This window comes from Lissotriton helveticus, chromosome 12 (genome assembly GCF_964261635.1).
Source record: "Lissotriton helveticus chromosome 12, aLisHel1.1, whole genome shotgun sequence".
In the NCBI taxonomy this organism is placed as follows: domain Eukaryota; kingdom Metazoa; phylum Chordata; class Amphibia; order Caudata; family Salamandridae; genus Lissotriton; species Lissotriton helveticus.
The window spans coordinates 548,926,295-548,944,771 of record NC_136073.1 but is presented as its reverse complement, the minus strand read 5'-3'; the positions used below and the strand labels follow the sequence as shown (position 1 = coordinate 548,944,771).

Genomic DNA, 18,477 nt, shown 5'->3' with positions numbered 1-18,477 from the left:
CCAGCTACTGTGCCCGCTACATTCGTGACTACGCCACCGTAAGTCACCCTCTGAGGCTCCTCACGAAAGCTGGCGCGCAATTTGTGTGGACCCCGGAGTGTGAGCGTGCCTTCAAGGACATCAAACACGCCGTGGAATCAGCCAAGTGCCTCTCCTATTTCAATCCCAAGAGGAAAACGGAAATCACCGTGGACGCAAGCCCCGTGGGCTTAGGGGCCATCCTGGCACAGTACGACCATGAGTCGGATCAGAGGAGGATCATCGCCTATGCCAGTCGGAGCCTAACAGACCCTGAGAAACGATACTCCCAACCGGAGAAGGAGAGCCTGGCCGTCGTGTGGGCGTGCGAACACTTCCACATCTTCATATACGGGAAACACTTCACGCTCATAACTGACCATCAGGCACTTGTCACGATCTATGGAAATCCCAAGTGCAAGATGCCCCCCAGGATCGAGAGATGGGGCTTGCGGCTGCAAGAGTACACGTTCTCGATTATTCACAAACCGGGGAAGGATGAGAATCCAGCTGATTATATGTCTCGCCACCCCCGAGACTCATCAGAGACTGCACCATCCATTGCGGAACAATACATTCACTTCGTGGCCAATCATGCTCGTCCACCCGCCATCCCCATGCACGCCATTCGGGAAGCGACCAACCAAGACAGCATCCTACAAGAAGTGATAAAGCGCACCCGAACCAACAGATGGAGATACCACCCGCAGGAGGAAGAGGAAAGCCCTGCTGTCAAGAAAGAACTCCAAGCCTTCCGGCATGTCTCCGACGAACTCTCTGTAACCGGTGACGACCTCCTCCTCAGAGATCACAGACTAGTTATACCAGCGACACTGAGACAAGGAGTAATCGATTTGGCCCACGAAGGTCATCGAGGAGTCGTCTCCACCAAAAGAGCACTGAGAGAACGTGTCTGGTTCCCAGCCCTCGACCAGATGGTCGAGGACACATTGAAAGACTGCCACCCATGTCAACTGACCAGCCACAGTAATCCACCTGCACCCCTACAGATGACCGCATTGCCTGATGGGGTATGGCAAGAAGTCGCCATGGACTTTTATGGCCCCCTGCAATCCGGGAAGTATGTAGTCGTCATCCTGGATGAATACTCCAGGTTCCCAGTGGCCCAGTTCATATCATCCACCAGTGCCGCCTGCACCCTCAAGGTGCTTGAAGAAGTCTTCGCGACTTGGGGTGTCCCCAGGGTCATCAAGACGGACAACGGGCCCCCATTCAATAGTCATGAGTTCAGCGACTTCGCGAAACACATGGACTTTCAACATCGCAAAGTCACGCCACTCTGGCCTCAGGCCAACGGCACTGTGGAAAGATTCATGTCCACCATTAAGAGAACATTCCAGCAAGCCACGGCCGAAAAGAAAGATCTTCAGTCAGCACTGAACGAGGTCCTTAGTGCCTACAGGACCACTCCCCACTCCACGACGGGCCAATGCCCTGCGACTCTCATGCTTGGGAGGACAATGAGGAATCGGATCCCTACCTGGGACGGAGCCCTGAGAAAACCTCCGTCGGATCAACAACACAGAGACATGGCCCTAACAGATCGACACCGCAAGGACAAGATGAAAGAGTATGCGGACCGCAAGCGAAGGGCCCGGTCCCCCTCCCAGAAAGAAGGCGACAGAGTCGTTGTCAAGCAGGAACAACGCCAAAAGACTGATTGTCGTTTCAAAGATGAGCCCCTAACAATTACCCAACAAAAGGGCACCATGGTGACAGCAGAATCAGAGACACGAAGAGTCACCCGCAACGCTTCTCATTTCAAGAAGTGCTCTCCTGAAGTCCCTGAAAGTACACCTATGGTCCCCACACCTGAAAGCAGGGACTACCCTGAGACTGTCGCACCCGACACCGGACCTTCACCTACAGAAGAACCCTCACCTGAAGATGTCGTGTCCACACCAGCGAGACCCCGCCGTCACGTGCGGCCTCCCAAGAGACTGATTGCAGAGATGGACTAATCTCTATTTCTTTCATTTGTTACTTTATTAAGAAAGGGGGAGATGTAACGAAGTTAGCAGTCCAGTAGCTGGGGTGGGCGGAGCTAGGTGGGCAGAGGGGAAGAGGAGGGGACAGGATAGGAAAGGGCAGTCAGAGTAGGGACAGGGGCGAGAGTAGATGTGTAATAATAAAGCTCCAGTGATAGCACTATATAGCGTCTGTGATTATTGTAGCAGGATGCTACAAGCCTCAGACCTCAATGGTCTAGAGATAAAAATACCCTGGTGGGTGGGTATTAAAACACTGTTTTGAGCACCCAGCTGTAAGTCATTATTAAGTTAATAACTAGACTTAGAATGTCAAGAGATGTGCAGACCCACCTTTTGTTCTTTGGTTGTGTAATGCAAAGTAGTGAATAGCTCTACTTTGCATGACTTTAGGGCTACTTTGCAGTGCAAAACAAGTTTTGTGCTGGAAAGTAAATCCTAGTTCTAATATTGCACCGGGTTTCGTCACTTTTGTGACGCTAACCCGGCACAAAGTGCTAGTGAATCTATTCCTGGGTGTTAACAAGGGCATCCTCAGTATGTAAGTACAGATGGAACCCAAATTGGTGGTAAGGAACGTATTTGGAGATCCGACTATAGCATGGAACTTAGAAAAGACTACAACACAGCCTTAGAGGAATATAAGATTGCTATAAAACAATTAAAACTGTATATTTTCCCTCTAAAATTAAGGAGGCTACTAACTCCTCTAAGGAATTATTTAAAACTGTAATTGCTTTGTCAAAGTGCCCGCAGGATACTGTGTTTGCACCTGACCAAAACCTTGTGGACAAAATGGCTGTTTTCTTTCAAAACAAAGTTCTGACAGTCTATAATGAACTCCTGAACACAGCAGCTGCTCCTGGGGAGATCTGCATAGAGGGGCGGGAAGATACTGTACCTCAGTGCAGTCTACCACAGTTCTCAGTGTTAGGGGAAGAACAAGTTGCCGACCTGCTGCTACAAACTAAGTCCGAGTCCCCCCTTGACCCTTGCCCCCTTACATTTTACATCTGGCTCCGGAGGAGATCAGTGCATCCCTGATCCCCTTACTAAATGAGATGACAATTTCAGGTGTCTTTCCATTGCTTTGAAAAAAGGCCTGCATCAGACCTGTCCTAAAAAAAACCACGCTCGATCCCTTGGAGACCAAAAACTATCGCCCAATAACTATCGCCCAATATCCTGTCTCCCGCTACACTCTAAGATCCAGGAGAAAGCCATGAACTCTGAACTGACGGAGTATTTGGACCATATTAACATCCTTGACTCCACCCAGCATGGCTTCAGATCTCGGCACTCTACTGAGTCAGCCTTGATTATTGCAACAGAAGAGATCCGCTAGGTGATGGATGGAGGGGGTAGGGCCGCCCTAATACTGCTTGACCTATCCACAGCATTCGACACCGTAAACTATGCGGTATTGGTGCGAAGGCTGAAGGCTGCCGGCATTAGAGATAAGGCTCTAACCTTACTAACATCTTTTCTGGCATCTATGGAACAACTAATTCACTGGGCTAGACTTCAGTCGGGAAAGTTCCATCTCCCATGTGGAGTTCCCCAGGGATCGGCCCTGTCCCAGACTATGTTTAATCTGTACATCGCACCACTAGCTAGACTAATAAAAAACTACGGTCTTATGCTTGTGTCGTACGCAGATGACACCCAGTTAGTGGTGTCAGTTACGCAAAGAATAGATATAACGAAGGAACAGTTCCGCAATCGCCTTACGGCACTGATGGCTTGGATGAACACTAACTTCTTGAAGCTTAATATACCTGGGAGCAGGTGCAAGGCAGCTTTCCAAACTTCAGCCACTTCAAAATGCGGCCGCGCAGGTATTGCTTGATCTACCCAAACACCATCCTATGTCGGCCAGCATAAAGCAGCTCCACTGGCTTTCAGTTCAATGGCGAGTGGATTTTAGGGCCCTCTGCCTAGTGCATAAAGCCCTATATGGAGGAGGTGTGGCGTATATACAACCACTACGCTGATTAAGGTCCACTAACACTGGACTGGTACATCTCCCCAAGATAAGTAGAGTCAGGTGGGGGAGAAATGGTTTCTCATTCCAAGCGACTTAACTGTGGAATTCGCTCCCTGCACAGATACGACTACAATCTAGCAGGGCTCTTTTTAGAAAAATGTTAAAAATTTGGCTCTTCACCAAGCCCTAGATCTATTAGCTTCTCCCGGATTGCACACATCTCAGTGCCAAGACACCTCTGCAATAGTGCACTTTATAAATATGCAGTCAGTCACTCAATCAACATTCAGAACCCCCACTATCTGAACTGACTTGGCTTGCTTGACTGACTTCTCTGTCCGCTCTCCCTTGCATCTTCCCACTCAAAAATCTGGAAGAGTGGGGAAATAAGTCCCCCGCGCACACACACATACACTCATGTAATATGAGAGGGGGCTCCTAGGGCTTCCAAGGCAGGCTACATAACATCAACCAATCGCCTACAGTTGTATTATAAGAAATGGAGCCATTTATACACAACTTCAAAACTGTGGATACATCATGGATGACGTGCAAGCAACTTAGCATGTCAGTGTCCATTTGCTGTTGTATGTCAGACGTTCCTGGACATTAAAATCACCAAACAAACATATTATGGCCAAAATATTGACTAGAAAATATGGTCAAGGTGAGTATATACAATGAAGTGTTGATATACTATTTTAACTCCACATCTAAGTACCTTGATGATATATATGTATCTTCAAGATACATAAATATGGAGCTAATTATAAGAGATCTATACCTATATATATTTACCTTTACAACTGGTTATTGATATTTTGGCTATATTTGCCCCATCATAAGCAAGGGTTTCTATAAGAATCACTATATCTACAATTTCATGAGTACATTTAGATCAGGAGTCTCCAAACTGCAAGAAAAATGAGAAAACATGCAAGGAAACGTAAGGACAAAAGAAGCCAGTATTGGCAAAGTCATTATGTCTGGCATTATTGCTAAAACGCAAATTCAGCATTTCGGCATGTCATTGTTTGTATGTGTTAGCACATAAAAGCAAGACCTTTTGGCTTTGCAAGCAATTGCTGAATGCAGCTCACCCAAGCTGCCAACGACTGATGGTGGCTGATTTTTTTTTTATTTGTTATGTTCATGACAAAAGTTCGGCTTTCACCAGACCTAAATGACACATCTTCACCAACAGGTTCCAACATAGGAGGAGCTGGTGAGGGCTAAAAACGGATCTGATAGCTGTATTGTGCTACTTGTAGATGCTTTCCCAACACTGAAGAGAACCTCAATTAACACCTTTTTTCTTCTTTGCAATGGGGCGGGTCAGGGGTTACACACTGTTGTAGTGCCACTGGCCCATTTTTTTGCCCAAACTCTTTATCTCCTAGCACTACACTTTGGGTGCACATACTTGGTCCACCGATGGATCTTGCATCGTGGCAAGAGGAGTCGGACATAGGGGATCCAATCCAGTTATCCAATGAGAAATCCAATTCAGTTAGACAATGAGGACCAGGAATTGGATAACGGACCTACAAACTCGTGATTAGTTTCTTTTGTTTTTCCAACACTGAAGAGACCTTTAATTAACACCTTTTATGTTTTTTGAATGGGGTGGGGTCAGAAGTTACACACCAGTTTAAAGCATGTGTTGATTTTAGCAGACGGTTTACCATCGCATAATAATGTAGTTTGCTTAGGCGTGAACGCAGAGAGCAGAAGGAATATAATCAAATGCTGTTCCATTATGAATAATACAAAGTGCGTTATGGCGCTGTTTGGGGGGTGTTTATGATGGCTGCCCTGCTTCTTTAATTGTCACCATGGTTGAAGCAGAGATCATGGATGGTGCCCAATTCACACCTGGATCCCTTGCATTTACAATTAGTAGGAGACTGTCTTTGCAACTAACATTGTTACCTTGTCTGTTCCCATCATGGTGCGACTGCAGCATTATCTGTGTTAGCCTCACCCTCAACGTACAGTCGCTAGGCAGGCGGTCTGATCACTCCAGGCACCCACCTCCCTTTCCCTCTATGATCATATATTTTATTATGTGCTCAGTAGGGCAGCGCAAAAATGCCTGTACCGCTTACCTGGCTGACTGCACATCACTGTTTTCTTGCAGTTACCAAGTCACTCACTTCACTGCACATATGAGACTCGCGACAGCACCACCATGTTCTGCATCCTCACTTTATGAGGCCCACAAAGCGTGGGTAATTTGGAAAAAAACACTGTAAAGAGTTCTTTGCTAGATGCCGTTGGTCACCAACTAGCTTGCAGGTGTTGAACTGCTGGCTTTGATATGTCCATGCCTGTACTGCTTAGAATTACAATTATGAAAAGTGTGGGGAAGATTTCATTACAAACAAAGCTTGCGCCCTCGCCACACATGCAGTATGCCTGGGTGTTTGAGGGAGAGGTAGTTCAGACTCAATGCACACGCACAACAAGTAGGTGGGAATGGAAATAGAGGACAAATAGATACGACACAGCCCTTCTTGCTGCCTCTAGCGCTTCTGTCACTGCCGCCATCTTGAAACAGAAATGTAAAACAGCCTAGACTAAAAGAAAACCAGCAGGTGCACCCCATCTGCTACAATCCAAATGATTGCACTCTGATAACTGTTAGTGTTCTTTTCAAAATGTCCAAAAATCATTTTAAACATAAAAAAAAAGTTTCAAAAAATATGTTATCAACTCAGTTTTAATTACGGTTTTAAAATGTTCAGGGGAAGATTTATCAACAAAATGGGACTAAACAGTAGTTTTTTTGAGCTCTATGAAGCGAGAAGACAGGACAAGATGGCCAACCCCAGCACCTGGGGCATTCATCGCTTCCAGCTAGGAAACTACTTTCAGCCCTTCTTTGTGTCTCTGAGGGATTTCTTCTGATATCACTATGACATTGCCAGGCATGACAAGAAAGTGCACCTAATACTCAATAAACGGCGAGGCGTGCCCCTTAAGATGGTAGCTGGGGTTGCTGGCTGTGAGGACAGCGGGGAAATATTAATACGTGTGTTGCCCGGCATTTGTGCAGTGTTTGCAGGGGTGAGCATGCAATGGTACCCCCTACACTTGGATTTGAGAGGGGTCATGATATGGTATGTTTTGCTATATTTATTTATAGAGCACCCGTCTACACACCATGAAACTATGCAAAACACACTAGGATCTATCCAACCCAATAAGCCTAAGAAATCATGGGCTCAGATTTTGAAGGTTCACCAACAAAAAACAAGTCTTGTACAGGTTTCCAGCTTTTGACCTTGAATCCATGATCGAGCCTAATAAAAGAAACAACAGACCTCAGTACAGACACCACAATTATGTTGTCGATGGTTTTGCACATAGTTAGCAGAACAGGAAAGCACCAGGCATAATCACGTAAGCACGTAAATGAATCAGACGCAAGCCAAACAATATTGTAGGGCAGCTAAATGTGGAAGAACACATTTTTTTGTTGCTTTTTTCTCCACAGAAAAATCATCCGGCTTCCAAAAAGATTTAAAAAAAAAAATTATAGAAATAAAACAAGATAAAACCTAGATTCGGGAAGTGTGGCTTCTTGGCATCGACAGAGGCGGAGGGAGGGAAACACTTCTCATGGCTCACAAGAAAGGTTTTGGGCTCTTGATGCAAACTTCGCAATCTTACACCTAGTCAAATGAATTGCTGCGCCTGCAGTATGCTTTGGCAGCCAAACTATTGCGTATTTTATGAAACAGATTTATTTCGATTTCTCGTTGTAACACGAAGTACAGGTGATAGGAAAACAGTGAAACTCCACAGAATCATAACTCTGTGCATGGAAACACACAGCACCACTCAAACTAACTATACATTGGCTGGAGCCAGTGCAGCAGTAATTGATCTAGACTTCCTGTAAGACATTGTTTGTTTCTATAATAACTTTGGCGCCGATGATGAATCTGAACGAAACTTCACAAAACAAAAGTTCATCTACTTTGGCTCCTTCATGGAAAGTTTCATGCTGATCTGTTAAGCAAGGGCCAAGAAAAAGGGAGGAGGGTTCCAAAAGTGTGTTTTACCATTTTGAATCTCATAGGAAAGTTTATTCTGTGATACAGAAAAGCAGATGGACAGAATTTCACTAAAGTTGTCACAAAGTTTGAACTTTACTGAGAAAGTGTGCTTTTTTGTGATTTGGTGTAAATCCGTTCAGTCATTCTTTAGAAATTAGTAATTAAAGAGAAGTTTGGTTGGGCATGAAGGGGTAATCCCTAAGAAAAAGTTAGAGATTTCTGGATGTTTGATAACAGAGGAGTACTGCTGTCCTCCTGCGGTACTCTTACAGTACCAAGCAATTCAAAAATAGCCGCTTATGACTGACCATAGGAATTTTTCTCCTGTTGATCATTTTGTTACTGCAATATTAGACGGATCTCATTGGCTGGCCGCAACATCTGAGAAAATGTTGCATCCACCATTACAGTACTCAGGAACTCGGTCCCTGGGAATTGAAAATAAAAAGGAAAGGGCCCATAATCAATCAATCAATCAATCAATCAATCATGCTATTTGTATAGCGCACTACTCACCCGGGAGGGTCTCAAGGCGCTTGGGGGGAGGGGTATGATACTGCTCGAACAGCCAGGTCTTGAGTTGTTTCCTGAAGGCGAGATGGTCCTGGGTCAGCCGAAGGTGGATGGGGAGGGAGTTCCAAGTCTTGGCAGCCAGGTAAGAGAAGGATCTTCCTCCGGCGGTGGCTCTTCGGATGCGTGGTACGGCTGCGAGGGCGAGGCTGGTGGACCGTAGCTGGCGGGTGGGCGTGTAGAAGGTCAGGCGGTCGTTGAGGTACTTGGGGCCCAGGTCGTGGAGAGACTTGTGTGCGTGGGTGAGGAGCCGGAACGTGATCCTCTTGTCGACGGGGAGCCAGTGCAGGTTCCTCAGGTGGCTGGAGATGTGGCTGCGTCGGGGGACATCCAGGATGAGTCGGGCGGAGGCGTTCTGGATGCGCTGGAGTCTTTTCTGTAGCTTGGCTGTGGTTCCGGCGTAGAGGGTGTTTCCGTAGTCCAGTCGGCTGGTGACGAGTGCCTGGGTGACAGTCTTCCTGGTCTCGGTCGGGATCCAGCGGAAGATCTTGCGAAGCATACGCAGGGTGTTGAAGCACGATGAGGAGACGCCGTTGACTTGTCTGGTCATCCAGAGGGAGGGGTCCAGGATGAAGCCCAGGTTGCGTGCGTGGTCGGTTGGCTTGGGTGCGGTGCCCAGGGCTGGGGGCCACCAGGAGTCATCCCAGGCGGAGTGCGAAGATCCCAGGATGAGGACTTCCGTCTTGTCCGAGTTCAGTTTCAGGCGGCTGTCCTTCATCCACTCGGCAACGTCTTTCATCCCTTCGTGTAGGCAGGTTCTGGCGGTGTCGGGGTCTCTGGTGAGGGAGAGGATCAGCTGGCTGTCGTCGGCGTAAGAGATGATGTTGAGGTTGTGCTGGCGTGCGATGGCTGCGAGAGGTTTCATGTAGATGTTGAAGAGGGTGGGGCTGAGTGAAGATCCTTGCGGGACGCCGCAGATGACTTCGGTGGCCTCGGAGCGAAACGGGGGGAGGCGGACTCTTTGTGTTCTTCCGGCGAGGAACGAGATGATCCACTCCAGTGCCTTCTCTTGGATACCGATGTTGCTGAGGCGCTGGACTAGGGTGCGGTGGCAGACCGTGTCGAACGCAGCGGAGAGGTCCAGGAGGATGAGGGCCACTGTTTCCCCCTTGTCGAGCAGGGTCCGGATGTCGTCGGTGGCTGCGATGAGGGCGGTCTCGGTGCTGTGATTGGCTCTGAAGCCGGACTGCGAGGGGTCGAGGGATCCGTTCGTCTCGAGGAAGGCGGTCAGCTGTCTGTTGACGATCTTCTCGATGACTTTAGCAGGAAAAGGGAGGAGCGAGATGGGGGCGGAAGTTTTTGAGATCGGTGGGGTCCGCTGTAGGTTTCTTCAGGAGGGCGCTGATGGATCAAAGTGAGTACATTCTGACCCCTAGGCCCTTTCGGGGAGCCGCAGTTCCAACCATTGGAACTAGGGAGACACAGTAAGGTTACAGTGTGGTACTACTGTACCAACGCGGTACCAGTATATCAAAAAACCCTTTAAAAATAGACTATATATTACATACATATGGGTATAATGTAACAGCTGAGCAATATGCTTGTCCAGTTAAACGCTCATGCCATTTCAACCCTGGTTTATGTAATTTGGTCTCATGTCCAACCCTACACAGTTCCATGTAAATCACCCCATGATGAGATACTCACTCTATAGGGAATTGGGACCAGTACACCAAAAACGTACTACATCTGCAACAGTGGTTGTAATGTTACAAACTGGTGGAGATGTATCACTTTTTGCCATTCACAGATATTGAAAGTAGCATAACTAGAAGCCTGCGCCCGATGGATGTTTCCAGGTGCCCATTTTACAAGCAGCTTTTTCTGCATTGTGGAAGTGTACAGTACAATTCCCCTTTGTGGAAAGGAAGCCCTACTGTGCAATTTCACATTTTCTTCCTTTTCTGGTTTTTTTGCCTGCAAGGGAAAACAATTCCCACTGTGGAAAACCCATTCCCTTCTACAAACACGAAGTCTGAGGGTATTCCATTTCCATTCCCACAAGGAAAAGAGAATTACACCAGCAATGACTGGATTCGATATTCAATCATTTCCAGGAGGGGTGGAAGGGTTGGAGATGAGTTTGTGAATGCACACAAATGAAATTGTGGGCTTTCACACACTCACTTGTCAAACCACATCTTGATCCTCCTGTTGTACCCTCCTTGAGTGGGTTGGGACGTGCTCCGACATAATTTGTACAACGTTGTGGCCTACAATTATCACAGTAGCAAAGGCATTAACAAAGGCCAGGTATGCTTTTGCAGGTATCTGCCAGGGGTATATACCACAATTTGTTGCCTTAAATATTTGATTATAACCCAAATTGTTCTTCTGAATCAGGCACATCCTCTGTAAAGTTCTATGCTTTTCCTTGGAGCTATGTCTGCACTATATCAAATAAGTTAAAACACTTTTACAAAATACCAAAAGGCCTTGCAGCCAGGAGGGGCACCAGCTGCATGCCTTTAGAAATGGGTGAGGGTAAACAGATGTATATTCACGTTTTTATTATTATTCTCATCAGTTCAGCATTTGTTAGCAAGATCATATTTATTTTTTGATTGATTTGCATATTCTCTCTATCTAGCTTTTTTAAAAACCAAAAGTAACCATAGGAAGCGCTATGAAGGGGGAATGGGCGCATTGCAGCGCTTAGATTGGCAGTGCTCTGCAAACCTTATTTTCGCACTGATCCTAAAATGCAATATTTGAAAGGAATTTTGCAAATATTAAGTAGTTTATGTCTTATGTGATTGCCCATGGTGTCCTTTTGGCACTTTGTAGATTGGTTTCAGTTGTCATCCTGTCATGTTTGTCAAGAATTGTGCACAGTCAAAGATAAACAGGTTCATAGAGAAAATAGAGGCATCTCAGATGGATTCAAGGCTTTAAAAGGTTGGAAGGTCACAGATTGGAGTACATATCATAATAGAGTATCCGATGAACTCTTGCCCCAACCTAAGGACCCATCTGGGGCAAAGGCATTTCATGAAATGTTCCCATGTGCCTATAGATCAAATCACTGTTGCACATAGTCGATTGAGCTCGGCTATGTTTAGCACTATCTGCTTTGAGACACATACAACACATATTTTCACCCAGAGCTGAAAAATTGCATTTTGATATGCATATGTTCAAAAAGTCTCTAAAATGCAAGTTTCAAGAAACACCTCACTTTCATCAGCAGATATTAAAGTCAACATTTGATTGGTTCATAGTCAGTCTTTCCTGGAGGGAAACATCCATTACAATGCAGTCATTACAATGACCTACCTTTACAAGGCAAATTTTACAACACAACTGCCTTTACATTGTATGCCATTACAATGCATGCCATTACAACGCATGTCACGACGACGCATGCCATTACAACGCATACCATTACGACCTACGTTCCCACTAAGCTGCGCGCGTGGGCGCGCGCCCACGATGGTCACTCGGAGCGCGCAGTGTCCAGGATTTAGCGCGCACACCCTTACCTCGGGCCGCCGCTTTTGAAACGAGAGCGGTGCAAAATCCAGGCAGGAGGCAGAGGAAGAGACGCAAAGCCAATTGTGCTCAAAGTGCTTCAGACTTTAGCTTCAGCACCCCCACCGCTCCTCCCCTCCCTCCGATCATGTGTGGACCCCCCAGGCTGACACAGGTTCCCAATCACCCAACAGCCGCACTCAAGTACTTCACGGGTCTTCAAAAGACCATTTGCACATTAATGGTCTTTGTCGTTTTTTCACACCTTCTTAGCCCCTCCAGGCTCCACACTTCCTACTGGCACAAAGGGAGAAAGCACGAACATGCAAAGGGTCAGATAAAATTGCAAGAAGTATCTGGCAGTGAATTAAAGAGGCCGACGTTAAATTGCACTAGCAGAGGACTTCAGAGACAGAGCTTCGTGCACCGGCATTCTTCGCGCACCACTAGTTTTCAATGTGACGGCTGTGGCTAAGGTACTTATTGTGCTGCTGTAAAGGCATCGAAATTCGCTTGCTTAACTTTTACGTGCGCAATTTCATATGCACATAATACTTTATATAGGTTTGCATTTGAAACCTATAGCTGCAAACGTTTGGTTAGTTTGTGGGATGCAAAAATAGCTTACTTATTTCCTGGCATAATATTTTCGTTGTTTTGGCTGCCGTGCTGTTTATGTATGCGGTTCCGGTTTTCATGTCTCTTGCTTGCCTTCTTTTGTCCTGACCGCTACCTTTCTTTAGCTGGTGACGTCAAATCTCACTCCAGCCAGTATCTGCAACGTGGAACCTTCTCAGCTCTTTTTCATGGGGTGTAAGAGGCAATAGCAGCAGCTCAATTGCTCATATTACCTTGATAGAGGAAATGCCATTTAAGTCCGTTTTTGTTTCAATAGTATTGTCGGGTTCAGTTTCTGTAGCTTCGTGTACTAGTGATATGTGTTGGAGTCTGGAATCCCGGGGTTTGATTGTGTACTTTGGGGTGACATGTTAAACCTCTGTGTGCAATGTACCTCCCTATGTGCCTTGCGTCTATTATGCCGTTTGATTCTTAGATGCTGGCTGCATTTTAGTTTGTTTTCTGTGAGATTGCACTCTCCTGCCTGCTTTGTGGGGTAAGTTGGCTCAGTGAGATGAGTGGGTGCTGCTTGCTGGACGCAGATCCATGTCTGCAAGAGATCCAGATCTGGCCGGTGAACTCTGTCAATCAAATGCACCTTGTTTTCTTGGGTAAAGTCTTGCCAATTGGTGAACTTAGTTTACATCTCTTACCCTGAGTGGAGAACATTAGGGTGGTGTTCCTAATTCTGTCATAGGTTTACACTGGTCTCCGATGTGGCAAAGTGGGCTACACCAGTTGCAACCCTGACTGGTGTTGCCCGACAGATTCAGGACGGTGGTAGTTGCTGACTGGGACTGGGCTGCAGACAGTCACAGGTGGGTGCTGTGGGCAGTGGGAGGACAAGGGCATCTATCTGGGCAGGACTGGGATGTGCTCCATCAGATACTATCTCCGAGTTCTCTGCCTGAGAGCCCGTGTTTTACATGGCAGAACCCCTCTTTCCCTTCCACTATCCGTATAATATGCAGTTGGGTGTGCTCTATTCTGTATACTATTCAGACTGCCATTCACGGGTTACCTCACAAGTTAGACCTCAAAGGCTGTTTTTTTACTTTTTGTTTTAGTTGAAGATTATCTTTTTACAAATTTTTTTTTTTATTGTGTGTGTATATGTGAAAGAAACATAGCAGCTACCCCCCACCTCCCCCACCCCAATCCTAAAAACCAATGTTAGGCTCTGCCTACAACTATTGCATGCTAATGTATTTGTTGAAGCCGCACCCTCTGAACCTCTAGTAAGTGCCTAAGGAATGGTATAACAATTTTAACCACATTATCAAAATTACACACTTGTACAGCATGAACTTTTTATCAGAACCCTTTTCAGAGGACTACTGGGTCCAGCCATGGGAGTTGAGCCCTTTTACTTCTGATCTTCCTAGGGCTTGACTTACCATAGGTCCTAAGCAACTGGCCCAAGTAACCCATCAGCGGTTGACTCTCCCTAGTAGCTTGTTTATTTCTTTCAACAGTATCTTGTTCCATATGGAGACGCATCTGTTACCTGAACGCCTGTGGGTTTCTGGCCGAGGGGATTTCCCTCCATGGCTTTCGTTTCAGCATTGTTTTTTAGCAAGCATTAACAAAATCCATAGGACGGGCATAGGCTAGTGTGCCTTTTTTTTTATATTTCTTATGCATATGCAATAGAAATGAAAAGTTTAAGAAATAAGTAAAAAAAAAAAAATGAAAGGACAGATTGGCCCTCAGCACTAAGTGCCCTGCTTTCTAAGTGCATGAGTTGCTATGAAATGCTATCCCAGGCAAGACAGCCAGGAGCCTAAATGGGCTGACCCATTTTGTCTGCAGTGGTCGGCCGAAGCAACATGTGAACGACAATTTAACGTATGAACGGATGAAGAGGGCTCACTCAGAACCTCCTCTATGTATATATTTTAATTCATGACTATTTTAATACCAAAGAAAGGTCTCGCATTATTAAAGTTTGAACTATTGCAGTTGCATTATTTAGCAATGCCAATAGCTCAAACTTTAATAATGCGAGACCTATTGCATTGCAAATGCTTGTTAATCTCGAAGTGTTAGAGTTGAAAGGCTCTGAGCAGGTTTAGGAAACCGACCCACCCTCCTCTTGTAAATGACACTGGTTTACGGACCTTCCGGCCTCAACTACACCTGTTTTGTCTCCTCGGGGCGCACATACCAGCATTTCAGACCATCACATGATAATGTTTTAATCCAGCCTGACCTTTGTGTGGCACACGTTTCAGGTGCACTGCCGCAAAAAAGGGGCTATAAACTCGCCATAGTATGAGGTGTTTGCTTTTCTTTCCGTGTTTCTGCGGCATAATTTTTGTCTGGATTGTCCTCTGCTTGGCCTTTAAGTTCTCAGGCACAGCTCATAAAGGGCACAGCTAACGCGCACAGACCGTCTATGGAACATGCACCACGGGGTGCATTACCAGCACTTTTCTTTGTCCAGTGCTCGTCTGAGTGCGGTGTGCATTGGCGGGGAATTTCTTTTTGCATCCTTACCTAAGTGATCAGAAATGAAACACATAAAATGTTCCCAACTCTGTTTAGTTTAAAATATAGCGTGCCATGTTTTTAGTCCTCGAGGGAGGGTAAGCCCGGAATGTGGAGGTGACACAACGCTTTAAAGTGATGGCTGCCATACAAAGAAGAGGTAAGATTTTTTAAAGGTTTGACCTAACTCCTAAATTTATGTTCAGCTGAGTGCTAAAGTCTTACCCTGTAACAGGCATATTAACCCTCTGTATTACTTTATGATGAGTCAAAACTGCAACCAGACAAACTTCTCTGTTCAGCAGAAATATTAGTCATGGGAAACCTCCTTTACCTCGCAGTCTCAACAACGACCAGCCTTTTGCAAAGCATTCACTACCCCGACTGAGACTTTACCACAAGTTACTTTAACCCAGAAGTTGTTACGACGACAATCTATCTCTGACGGGATATCCAGACATTACTCCGTAGCTTGCACGTCTAATTGTAAATATGTTATCTAATTGTGAATATATGTGATCTTGTATAGGCTCTCAACATTCCCCACCCTATGACCAGTTCTTGAGCTGAGGATCTTCAGCAAAATCGTATTTTTATACCACCATTGGAGTCCTGTGCTGTACTTGCTTGTGTAACCAATTCATGTTATTGCATGTGTATCTAAATTGAAAACCTGCCTTAATACATTTCATGCGGCGCTACATGTGTGGAAATGCACTCTCTTTTCACTTTTTTAAGCAAAGGTTTGGAGTGATATTTGGCGCTGCACCCACATACGCAGTCTGGTTCCCGGCGCACATTGCCTCAGTTGCAGCGCACAGAGACCTTATACTGCCGCACACAGAGTTAAAAAATTAGAGGGAACATTGATTACGACACAGGCCATTATCCAACACTTACCCTACTGTTGCACTCACTGGAGTGGGAATAGTAATTTTTACCCCTACACTAACTCTACTGTTGCCCTAAAGGTATTATGCGTTGTAATGGTATTTGTTGTAATGGTATGCCTTTTAATGGAATGTGTTGTAATGGTCGTTTTTAAAAAGGCGTTGTAACGGCATGTGTTGTAAAATCATGCAATGTAATGGTGGTTGCGATGTAAAGACTGAGTTGTAAAAGCATGCATTGTAATTACATGCGTTGTAACATCATATATTCTTCCTAAACCCTTTAACCCCTCCCACACCCAATCTTCTGGGGTTTGCCAACTCTACCTGTTTTTCTGAGATCCTGATAGGTTCCTTCAGTACAATCCATATGACGCTTTCATTCAGCGGCGGCGTTGTCAAGGAACCCAGGTACGTCCAGTAATCCAGGCTAGAGGGCAGCAAGCATCTGGGGTTGAAGCCATCAAACTGTGCTTGGGTCCCCTGAAAAACACCACATTCCATTGCTTAAGGAAATCTTGGAAAGCAAATATTAGTCAGCAACCCCTCCCTGACATGTACTTTAGAATGTCAGCGATAACACCTTCCTTAATACCTTGTTACACAAAGAGTTGTTACACAAAGACACTCAAACACAATTGAGGGAGTTTTTTCTCAAGCTTTCAATGAAAAGCCATTACTCTTGCTTTTAATAGGTGTAGTAAACACAGGTAACATTCCCTCCAGAATCCTACTCTAAACTCTACTAAACACACAAGAAGTCAAGAGTACACATTTAGCACAACTAACGCAGAAGAACAAAACCCCTATACTAATCTACTAACTATTAAACTCTTACCTTGGGTTCTGTAGTAGCGTGCTACTCACTGCAAAGGGCCTCAACACCTCACCAGAGTAAGGTAAGGTATATATTTATTTGCATAGTTAATTAAAACCGTTGCAAAATGCCAACATTATAAAAAGAAAAGAACACAATTTATACACATTTACAACGCATTCCTTCATAATTATTAATTTTAAAAGCTTCTAAAAAATAAACAGAATGAGATTTCTAAAATGGAGCAGCTTTAACAGCGAAATGTATAATTTCTGTCCAATTGCTGCCACAGCATTCCAGACCATCCAACCAAGCTTTTTGCCGACCATTGACAAGCTCTTCTGACCAGGGGTAAAAAGCACTTTATCAATACAATTTACAATTACAATACTGCAATGTGTGAAGCTACTTGATGTAAGTTTTAAAACATTCCTACTGTTCACCAGACAACCTTTCTCTTTAGGCACGAACCTTTAAAAGCCTTTATTAACTGCATTTTTCTTAAAATGAATATTTCTTCTATTTTGTTCGCTCCTTGTCTATTTAAGGGCATGTTTTTTTTATTTTCTTGCACAGTGAAGACCTGATGCATGCTTTGCAACCGAGCTCTCCCATATCTGCATCTCCCTCCCTCGACATATGTATATAATGAGGATATTCTGCATAGGCCTCACACATGCACTGCTGCTCATAGTTCACAGGGTAATTACAGGTTTTATTAAGTGACAACATCTATAGTTTGCAAGTTAGTGCACTTGGGAAATTGACCAATAGAATAAGCTGTAAAAGAAGGCCTTCTGGTCCCACCCACATTGACTATTTCAACTGCCTAATTTGTAAAAATAAAAAAATAAAAATACAAAAAATGTAAATGTAGGATTTTCTCAGGAGCCTGCCACCGTTGCCGCTGAACGCCATCGCTTCTAGTCATGGTTCCACCTCATTCCTCTCTCTTTTACTGCTAAACAATCACTGTCTTCATTCTTTCAGGTTCCTTTTCTTCACTAGTCTGTCTTTGTCACTGTTCTCTCATCTCTCTCTTCGTCATTCTTTTCCCCTTTCTTGTATTTCTCTGTCTTGGTCTGGGTTAAATAAATTTAACACAAAATAAGTATCAGTGCCCAAATATTGAATGTCAGTGCCCACCACTTGGTCAAATTAAGCATTACTCATTTTAGAGCCTGCTATAAAACTAAAAGATTCACATAGTTGTCATGCTTTGTTGTTACCACTTACTCATTTATTTATTTTGGTGTTTGTAAACCTGCTGGTTGACATCTTGCGATAACTTTGCAGCGCGTTTTACAAACATAAAGGTAGCGCTGACCAATACATATCAGCCAATGGGAAGCTGGAGCTCATCAGAAGGAGGAGACAATCCCCGACCTACCCTCTTCGATCGTGGGACCCAGAAGAATGGATTCAGGCAAATGACGCGTCAGTGCCTTCAAGTTACCATTTACCTTGCCAGTTGATTTACCTTCATCACTTCTGACAATCTGGTGCATGCTTTCAACACTTTTACTATAAGGAAATGTGTCCT

The 18,477-nt window shown here is 45.0% G+C and overlaps 1 protein-coding gene across 1 annotated transcript in view; it reads right to left on the bottom strand.

The window, feature by feature from the left end:
* The window catches only part of CA7 (carbonic anhydrase 7), a 201,138-nt gene that overhangs the window by 19,732 nt on the left and 162,929 nt on the right, over positions 1-18,477 (bottom strand). The window contains exon 6 of the mRNA XM_078671640.1: positions 16,445-16,600. Coding sequence (XP_078527766.1) covers positions 16,445-16,600 — 156 coding nt within the window. The remainder of the gene's footprint in view (positions 1-16,444; positions 16,601-18,477) is intronic.